The following is a 10,678-nucleotide window of genomic DNA, read 5'->3' as shown; positions in this document are numbered from 1 at the left end:
TGATGTGTATAACACATACCTATAACATATAATTTGTCCTTTCTTCATTATTTCATTTTGTTTTACTTCATTTTATCTTTATGCATTTGGAATGTCATTTCCCCCTCTCATTTCCTTTTTTTCTTTATTATATGCGTTGTGTTCTTCTTCTTGTTTGTCTTTTTAATTTGGCTTTATATTTGGCGAGGCTCTTTGATTTTGAAAGAAATTAATGTGTTTAATTTTACCATGGATTATAGGGTGATCTTCTTCCAATTTTGTTAGCCCTTTGTCTTCTTATTTTTTATATATTTACTTAGGTTCTTTTCTTTTTAATCTTTACTGGTCATATCCTTCATTGAAGTGATACTGTTATGCTGTAATTTTTTGTTTACTTTTTTTGGTTCATGATATTCATATTCGTTTTTGTTTATTGTTTAATGCTTTCACTGTTTTTTTTATATATCCTACCTTAGGTAATAATCTTCATTGAAGTGTGACCTATTATAAGTTGATATTGTTTTCCTATTTTTTGTCGTATGTCACTAACTATTTTTCCTTCATTGAATTGTCATTCTTATGCTGTAATTTTATTTTTACTTTACTTGATTCATAATATTCATGTTCATTTGTATAAGTGTGAGTAAACCCTTAGAAGCGATGAGAAACTCTATATCCAAGAATGAATATAACATTTGTTTAGTGTAAACGTTAGTTTCATTATGGACTTCATTCAACAATTATGAAATATATTAATGTCAAATATAATCAAGGAAGCATGACCGTATTCACATTATTACAATTGGTCATATGGATTCACACTACCATAACTTAAGGGTAATCATGCATCTATCTAATTTTTTTAACAACAAAAAAGCAATTGATTAGAGAACATATTCACAAAGCAATCGTTTACAATGCTTGATACAAAACAACGATAGTTAGGATTCTTAATAGTCATTCATAACAGATAATTAATGTGTAACCATCTTTTATAAGTGAGCTAAGCATTATTTATGTTGCATCACTTGGGGGCACACACACCACTTAGTGGTATTGTATTAATCCCATATTGAATCAATTGTTCTTACTAGATATGTTAACTAGTTCTATCCAATGTCTTGCCTCTTTTAGGTTTTGGAAGTTAATCATTTGGAACTAAATTAATGGTTTGTTGGAACCATATTAGGTAATGTCTTGCCTATGTTTTTTTTACTTTTCTTGGTTCCTGATATTCATCTTTGTCTGTGTGAGTTATTTAATCCTTTCATTATATTTTTTATATATCATACATTTGGTAATAATCTTCATTGAAGTGCGACCTATTATGTCTTGATATTGTTTTCCTAATTTTTGTCTTATGTCACTAACTATTTCTCCTTCATTGAATTGTTATTCTTATGCTATAATTTTTCTTACTTTTCTTGGTTCATAATATTCATATCCATTTGTGATTGTTGTTTAATTCTTTCACTATTTTTCTAATATCTTAGCTTTACTCATGACATTCATTAAAGTTTTGATGTTATAGTGTAATTGTTTTTACTTCTCTTCATCATATTATCAAACTACAAGTTATTTTGATATAATTTTGGTGAACATTTGATGTAGATGATTGTAATATAATATTACTAATTGATCAATATTTACTTTTTTATTTTACCTTTGTTGTACTTCAAATGTATTTCTTTATACTCAACTTTTGATATACATTGTGATATGTTTGTTTCATACTGACCAATTTATTAACACTTATCTTCTTCTTTAAACTAATAGATACTTATATATTTTTGCGAATATCTTCAAAAATTATATATAGTAATCATGCATAAAAATAAATTGCTCCAACATCACACCATAACATTTGCTATTATCCCTTGATGTCTCTAATGAGATGTCTCACATGGTAGAGGAAAGAAAAAGTGAATACTTTGTGAAAGTCTGGTATTCTGATCATTTCCCCATAATTTTGTAAAAAAATTGTTGTTTATAAGTTTTTCTACCTAATCTTGAGCAAGAAGTAGCACAATATTGATTCTATATATTTTTTTTCCAGTTAACCTTGTGGTTCATCTATATTGTTGTACAACATGAAATAACTATGTGAATCTTGTTGAGAGTGATTTTTTATTTATAGAAACTATAGAAGGTAATCCACAATCGTTCATTTTTCATCACTCAAATAGATAAATATAACAGAAACTCATGTTATGATTCATTAAATTCCACCCCATTCACCAATAGGAATGCAACTTTCCATTTGTTTCTTCCCTTTCTTATTCATTCCTTGTATTTCATTCTATAATTTAATCTTATGGTTGTCATTTGTTGTGTTATAATAATATTGGTAATAATTTGATTGATTATGGACTTAAACGCTATGATTATATTTAAGTTAATATTTGAAATAATTTAGATAATAATTGTGTAAGGATATGTGAGTATTAATGTGATATTTATGAGCAAAATTTGATTTCATTCATTTCAATTTAAATATGAATAAATGGACAATAAATCAATTTGATTCTAAGAAATTTGCAGGTGAATATTAATGCATCCTTGAAGATTTGGAACAAATAAACAAATATTTGGGATCATTTTGTGTTGAGTAATAGGAAGGTGGCTTTAGATAAACTCAAATAAAGTGAGACTAACTAAATTATAGATAAGATAATTTTTTATCAATTTAAATATCCTTTAACACGTCCCTTCAAGCTTAAACTTAGTAAACTTTAAGTTTGTTACAAATAATTCCTTTAAAATAAAAATAACCAAATGAATATAGCTGCACACAAAAATTGTTGAACGATGTTGTGAACGACAAAATCTTTAGATTTTATTAACATGAGAATGACCATCGATTTGAAAAGAAATTATTATTAATATAGTTCATCACTCAGGCAAAAGAGGCACTACTAAAATGATCATTAGTAAGAAGAGAAATGATAGTATAATAACCATCATAATAATTGTTGATGAGAAAAGAAATTACTACTAACATAATTCATCAATAGGAGAAAGGAAAAAAGGTTTCACTGGAATGATCGTCAGTGGAAAAAAACTCAGTGATATAATCACGATCAGAATGACAGTCGATAGGAAAAGAAATCACCACTAAATTATATGATGGTAAAGATTGGTTGGACTCAATTTGAGTTAGTCCCAAATAATTTATTATATAAATAAAAGTTGTTATAAACGACAAGATGATAAACTCAAATAATAACAAATAGATAAATATAAATTATAGATAAAATCAAATATAGTGAGACTAACTAAATCATAGATAATATAATTCTATATCAATGTAAATATCCTTTAAAACCTTACATGGTTTTCTAGATTGTGACTCAAGCAAAAACCAGTTAAGGACAGATAAAAAAGAAAACTTGAAGAGGATAATTTATTATAGGTATGAATGATTCATATTAAATTCTCATATGTATTAATGACTTGAAATTAATAAATTTATTTCAATTCAATAATAAAAAGATAAGCTAAGATTGTTGGTTCCAAACCTACAACAACAAGGCGTTAGTGTAGTGTTGTGACACCTCAGTGGATCCCAAGGTCGAGTGTTTGATTTTTGAGAGTGATACTTGTTGGGAGCATCCACGAACTCCGAAATGAATTAATTGCTTACCCAAAAAGGTTAGAAGATACTCTTAATAAACCTATATAACAAAACCTATACTAATATATTTACTATATAACAAAGAAAAATCTTTGCCACATCAGCTATGACATGTGTCATTACCTTAATAAAATTTCCCCCTCCAAAAGCTCTCTATCCCTTCCTATACATACCCACACATCTGATAACACGACAATCCCCTTCACCATTTGTTTTTATATATCTAATTATTATATATCCTTATATTTATTACTGATGCCATTAAATTGAAATAATGGCCAACATAAATCATGACCAACAAAATTATAGCTGATGTTTTAACTTCCTAAAATAATTAAATCATGGCTCACCTTCAATAGCATTTATAAATCACAAATAAACCACTTTTGAATTTCACTTGAAATCTAGATGAAGGAATGATTTACAAAATGACTTTCTTTATTTTTTCTAGCAATTATTCCACTTACTGTTTCGTTACATGTCTCTTCGTTTCTCTAATTTATTTTCACATTCGTTTTTTGCTTCGTTTCTCTAACAAAATGTGGAACTTTTCTTGATTGTTGTTATGTGATGTGTATAACACATACCTATAACATATCATTTTCCTTTCTACATTTCTTTCATTTTGTCTTACTTGATTTTCTCTTTATGCGTTTGGAATGTCATTTTCCCCCTCCCATTTCATTTTTTTCTTTATTATATGCATTGTGTTCTTCTTCATGTTTGTATTTTTAGTTTTTCTTTATATTTGGTTATCTTCATATTTGGTTTAGGGTTTTTTGGTTCATGATATTCATCTTCGTTTCTGTTTATTGTTTAATGCTTCCATTGTTTTTTTTATATATCTTACCTTCAGTGATAACCTTCATGGAAGTATGACCTATTATAAGTTCATTTTGTTTTCCTATTTTTTGTCTTATGTCACTAACTATTTCTCCTTCATTGAAGTGTTACTCTTACAATATAATTTTTCTTACTTCTCTTGGTTCATAATATTCATATTCATTTGTGATTGTTGTTTAATTATTTCACTATTTTTTTAATATCTTAGCTTTAGTCATAACATTCATTAAAGTTTTGATGTTATGCTGTATTTGTTTTTACTTCTCTTGAGCATATTATCAAACTACATGTTATTTTTATCTAATTTTGGTGTACATTTGATGTAGATGATCGTAATATAATATTACCAATAGATATATATTTACTTTTTTGTTTTACCTTTGTTGTACTTTAAATTTACTTCTTTATACTCAACTTTTGATATACATTGTGATATGTGTTTTTCATATTGACCAATTTATTAACGCTTATCTTCTTCTTTAAACTAATAGATAATATATATTTTGCGATTATGAGCTTTCAATCATATGAGCTTTTATGATTTGTAGGTTCCTAATATGTTGTCCTCATTATTATCCAAGCAATATAGACCACCTAAGGAGGTAGGATATATGGAGGGCTAGTATTATCATGGATAGAGGTTATCTGTTCCAAATGATGTCTCATTCACTATTTCATGCCAATTCAAGTTCTACTTTTTATTACTTTTTGTTTTTAATTTTTTTTCTATTCACGTGTCAGTATGTGATTAGTTTAAGATAGAGAATAAGACACTGTTAATAATAAAAATTCCCATCCGTATTATCATATACATGTTATTTAGTGGACTTTCACTATTTCTATGTGCACAAGGTAATACTTTTTCCTTTGTTTAGATTTTTTAACAATGAATATAATAATAAGTATATGAATATTTTATTGTTGAATTTAATGAAATTTTAATAACTTAATCATAGTGTATGTTGTTTCTTCTTTTCAGCATTAAGCAGAAAGTATGTCGTGTCTTTTTGCTATGAATTTATTTAAACTTAACCATCAATGTTTTTATTAAACAAACATAATTTGCTTTTATAGTCAGGTAATTATTCATGTAATATCTAACCTATCAATTAGTTCCATTAAATTAAAATAATCATATATTATTAATATTTTTAAATCATAAAAAATCAAATCAACCAAAAAAATATTTTCAAATTTGTAAAAAATTAACTCAGCCAAACAAACGAACAATCAATTTTAAACTCAAAACTATGTAGTCTTTATTTTTCTATTACATCTGAGATACATAGGACCATGATGAACTTTTGTGAGACAAAAAATAAATAAATAATGTTCTAATATTTTTAAGGGTATAAAAGTCCATGTGATTAGTGAGAGTATCATTTTATTATGAGTGGACGAAGTGTTAATGCCTTCTCTGATCCATAATCGATTCTCAAGTTCAGAACTCAGGTTAGACTATTTTATCCAACGGAGCATAAAAGAGAGTTTTTTTTACGTTATAAGCTCAAAAAACATAATGGTGTCTCCAATACATCTAGGAGATGTCAAAATCGAGTTTCATTCTTCCTAAGTCGTAGAACTAGTTCTGCAACTGAAAATCGAGTCGTGACAACAATCTAGGTGACAAAGTGAAATAGAAAACTAATATGGTTTAAGATAAGGAAATGATAACTCGTATTTTTTGGTTCTTCCATGACTAATGTCAATAATTAATTAAGTACTATTTTAGGACATATATAAGGATTTGGGGAAGCTATTTGGATAATTATAATATTTTGACATAAATGGGAAAGAGTAAAATGAAGATTACATTGTTGTGTGTGCCGCTTATTACATATAATAATTAATTTCCTTATTCATTCGTTTGCTTATCCAATCAATCAATCATCTAGAGAAGGAAGAGCAATTATTGTGGTTTGAATCTGAGATGGATCATGAACGTCGTTTGAAAGCCATAGAGGGGCACCTCATCCCCGACGCATCTGCTCATTATTCTTCTCACCTCCATCCTAATCCCACCTCTGCTGCCCATTTCGTCTCTGGTTAGTTAGTTAGTTAGTAATTGAATATAACAATGGATCCTTGTGATTGTGATTGTGATTTGTTTCATTCCATTCCATTTGATGTTCAGAACAAGGTTATAGTGTTGTACTCCCTGAGAAATTGCAGGCAGGAAAGTGGAACGTCTATAGGTCCGTACTATTCATTCATTCTCATATGATTCTCATGATTCATTCTCATATTCATTCATTCTCATATGATTCTCATAATTCATTCTCATATTCATTCATTCTCATATGATTATCATAATTCATTCTCATATTCATTCATTCTCATATGATTATCATAATTCATTCTCATATTCATTTAATGCAAACAGATCTGCACATTCTCCTATCAACCTCATTACCAGGTTTCCAGATCATCCTCAAATTGCCACTCTCCATGATAATTTTGTGTCAGTCAAGCACCCCTTCACTCCCCATTTCCATTATTACTATTATTTAGTTATATACTTTTTAATTAACAATCACCATGACTATGGATTAATTAATTTCAAATAACTCTGTTTTCTAATACTAATAGGCGCTCTGTCGATACTTTTCGAGACTACAAATATCTTGGAACACGTGTCCGTGTTGATGGAACAGTTGGCGAGTAAGCACCTCCACACACATACTTATCATATGAGATCAAATTCAAATTTCTTATTTCCATTCTTCTCATACAAGGTACAAATGGATGACATTTGGAGAAGCTGGTACTGCTAGGTCTGCAATTGGTTCTGGTTTGATTTATCATGGATTCCCAAAGGTCAGTATTGCTTATATATTTATACCTATGTGGGTTTTATTATTATTTATGTAATCATCAGTTACCATCTTCATTTTCAGGGCTCCTGCATTGGGTTATATTTTATCAACAGGCCTGAATGGATCATTGTTGATCATGCTTGCTCTGCCTATTCATACATATCAGTGCCCTTATATGATACACTTGGTATCTTCTCTTTAATTTATCAGCCAACATATTTATTTATTTATTTTCCTTTCATATTTACCTTGGCCTAACCATCTGTGTTAACAGAAAGGAATTGTTTACTCTGTAGGTCCTGATGCTGTCCAGTTTATTGTTAATCATGCTCTTGTACAAGTTATATTTTGTGTGCCTCAAACATTAAATTCAGTAAGTATACGAGAGCTTCAACTTACAATTAATATAAAATACTTTTCTATCATTGAATACTTAGAACCATTGGTGAGTGAATTTGTTTATCCAATCATGCCACTAGGTTGCTCTGGAGGCTACACTACCTATAATATACACATTCTTAGTATGGAAAGGATATAAATAATTCTGAGCCCAATTCATAATAGATTAAGTTGATTAACTTTTGTAGAAACCTATCAGGTTTGCTCAATATAGGGAAGGCAAATACTGTTTTCGGTAACCTTGCTCACTATTACCTGAAAAATTGAAACTTCAAATTTTTTGTACTGACTTCCTATTCTTCCTAGCAATCAAGTTTCTGTGATTACAGGTTTGTGTTTCAGACTTTCAGTAAAAACTGATAATTTTATACAAGGTATTAATCATCACATTATACTAAATCACTGAACATATGTAATGTGGATGCTAACATTTATTTTTACCAGATATAAGAAGTATTTTGTTTATTTAGATTGTGATATGCATAAACTAATTGGTTGTCCGGTGATATAATAAAGATTAAAGCAGCTGTGTTTATGTTCACTTTCCTTTGATTTTGTGTTGCTTGTACTATATGTCTATATATAACTTCCAATTTTACTTTTCAAAATTTATGTATCTTGTCACCTGGCCTTGCAGTTGCTGAGCCACTTGTCGGATATTCCAACTGTACGTCTAATAGTGGTATGTGTGAATTTATGTCTAGTGTTTGCAATTAAACATTCATATACAAAGTCCAAGCTGATTTTCAGTTAGTATGCAGGTAGTTGGAGCAATGGATGATCAAATTCCATCGCTTCCATCATCAGCTGGAGTGCAAGTTGTTACATATTCAAAGCTACTTAATCAGGTAGTCTAATTGTTCTCTCGGTAAAAATATGTTGATTTTATGGAGCCATATTTAGTATCCTCATATTATATCACACACGGAGGTTGATCCAGTGTATGAGACTTCATCTCGGGTGTAGTAGCTCAGAATAAATGCTCAATGTTCTGTTACAAAGGGTTGCCTGATGCATGAGGATTCCACCTGATAGGGTTTGGGAAGGAGAATGGTGCTTCCCAGTATTAGTTACATGCTCTCTTTCTCTCAATCTATTGTAGCCTATCAGTTTAAAGTTTCTTTTGTAAATGGTGTTGAAATCGATTTGATCTGCTGCTATTTAATAATTAATATACTGGTTATTAATTGTGTGTGTGGTTGGATTTAGGGTCGCAGTAATCTTCAACCCTTTTGTCCGCCAAAACCTGATGATGTTGCAACAATTTGCTATACAAGTGGTACAACAGGAACCCCCAAGGTTAGTAAGTTCCTATAAATTTATGGTTTACAATTCATGGTCACATGGTCATACACTATTCCCCCAACCCTTGAAATTGGGACTGTTCAAGACCCATCCCATCCTGACCTGAAGTTAACTGCGATGGGTTTGGATTTTGTAAATTAGACCCAATGCGTTTTTGGGTCATGTTCAGGTTATACTTCAGGTCATCCCATCCCATCCCATGAATACCCCTTTGGTCCTACCTGAAATGCTTTCTTTGATTATAGTAGCTATAAAATGCATTTCTCCCTCATCTTTCTGCTAAAAAAATTCTGGTCAGGGTGCTGTTTTGACCCATGGAAACTTTATTGCGAGTGTTGCTGGCTCCACTATTGATGAACAATTCAACCCTTCTGATGTGTGAGTCTTTTTTTTAAATGTCTCAATATTTACAATATCCCTTGCCATTTTTGGCAGTGTTAGTTAGTTCTAATGTCTTTACCTGAGTTTCTTTCTATTTTCAGTTATATATCCTATCTCCCTTTGGCACACATTTATGAACGAGCAAACCAGGTTATGACAGTATATTTCGGCATTGCAGTGGGATTCTACCAGGGGGTATGTCTTGAACAAATTAGGTTTTTCTTCCATTCATTTGCTTATGTCTACTCATTTTTTATATTTGAATGAGCTTATGCTCTGTAAGAGATTTCTGTATGAAATAAGTCAAATAACAATATTCTATTATAGTATCCTCATGTTCTGTATGGAAACACACACACACGTGTGTGTGTTTGTATATATATATATATATCCATGCATGGATTATGAATGCATCATATTAATTTGTTTCTGTATAGTAACCACCTTGTCTGCATAACTATTGAGCTTTCATACAGTTAATTTACCTGGTTGTGTAACATATGTTAGTGTCCCATGCTAACTTGCCAAACCATGGCCCTACTCATATGATTTGTAGGGGAAGACTTTAAATGATTTATTTTATTTCATTATATGTTAATGCTTTCAGATAAGACTAAAACTTTTTCCTCAACATTTGGGTGCAGGATAATATGAAATTAATGGACGACCTGGCTGCTCTAAGACCAACTATCTTCTGTAGTGTTCCCAGGCTATATAATAGAATATATTCTGGGTAGTATAATTATACTATACTTTGTAGAACTATTTATTAGCTTCTTTGTATGTTCATTGTGCCACTGAATTGTATTTATTTATTTTTTCTTTTGGCAGTATTGTTAGTGCTGTTAAAACATCTGGTGGTCTGAGGGAGAGGATATTTAATGCTGCATACAATGCTAAAAGGCAGGCAATATTGCATGGTAAACTATTCACAGTGATATGTCTTTTGCATAGCATCCATTTATACAGATATTTTGCTTAATATATTCATTACATGACTGACATGTTACATGGTGGTGGTTATATACTCTCTGCTTACATGCATAAAAGATTAAAAAATGATGTTATCTGAATCAAGATTATGTATATACTGCCCCCCTTCATACATGTCTAACAGACGTGTCACATGACTAAAGTGTTGTAACTTCTTGGTTTTGGCTAAAACAAAGTCACATGACTAAAAAATTGTAACTGGTTTTGTAGTTAGAAAGCATTATTCCTTTCAGATGCTGATATACTATTATCAGTGGTTGCGTACCAATTAAGTTTTCAAGATGTCAGTATTTTTCTACCCTTGATGTAGTACTGCATAAAATTCTGT

At 30.1% G+C, this 10,678-nt stretch overlaps 1 protein-coding gene across 1 annotated transcript in view; it reads left to right on the top strand.

Annotated features, from left to right (window-relative positions):
- LOC109354665 (long chain acyl-CoA synthetase 6, peroxisomal-like) overlaps positions 6,291 to 10,678 on the top strand; it is a 9,803-nt gene continuing 5,415 nt past the window's right edge. Inside the window, exons 1-14 of the mRNA XM_019597312.1 lie at positions 6,291 to 6,501; positions 6,591 to 6,651; positions 6,840 to 6,917; positions 7,046 to 7,117; positions 7,192 to 7,273; positions 7,354 to 7,459; positions 7,569 to 7,645; positions 8,309 to 8,353; positions 8,433 to 8,519; positions 8,881 to 8,970; positions 9,275 to 9,354; positions 9,459 to 9,552; positions 10,002 to 10,090; positions 10,189 to 10,277. Of these exons, the coding sequence (XP_019452857.1) occupies positions 6,387 to 6,501; positions 6,591 to 6,651; positions 6,840 to 6,917; positions 7,046 to 7,117; positions 7,192 to 7,273; positions 7,354 to 7,459; positions 7,569 to 7,645; positions 8,309 to 8,353; positions 8,433 to 8,519; positions 8,881 to 8,970; positions 9,275 to 9,354; positions 9,459 to 9,552; positions 10,002 to 10,090; positions 10,189 to 10,277 (1,165 nt within the window). The 5' untranslated portion in view covers positions 6,291 to 6,386. The remainder of the gene's footprint in view (positions 6,502 to 6,590; positions 6,652 to 6,839; positions 6,918 to 7,045; positions 7,118 to 7,191; positions 7,274 to 7,353; positions 7,460 to 7,568; positions 7,646 to 8,308; positions 8,354 to 8,432; positions 8,520 to 8,880; positions 8,971 to 9,274; positions 9,355 to 9,458; positions 9,553 to 10,001; positions 10,091 to 10,188; positions 10,278 to 10,678) is intronic.

Source organism: Lupinus angustifolius, chromosome LG08 (genome assembly GCF_001865875.1).
Source record: "Lupinus angustifolius cultivar Tanjil chromosome LG08, LupAngTanjil_v1.0, whole genome shotgun sequence".
In the NCBI taxonomy this organism is placed as follows: Eukaryota; Viridiplantae; Streptophyta; class Magnoliopsida; order Fabales; family Fabaceae; genus Lupinus; species Lupinus angustifolius.
Note: the sequence above shows the minus strand (reverse complement) of the source record. Positions and strands in the feature narration are given on the sequence as shown.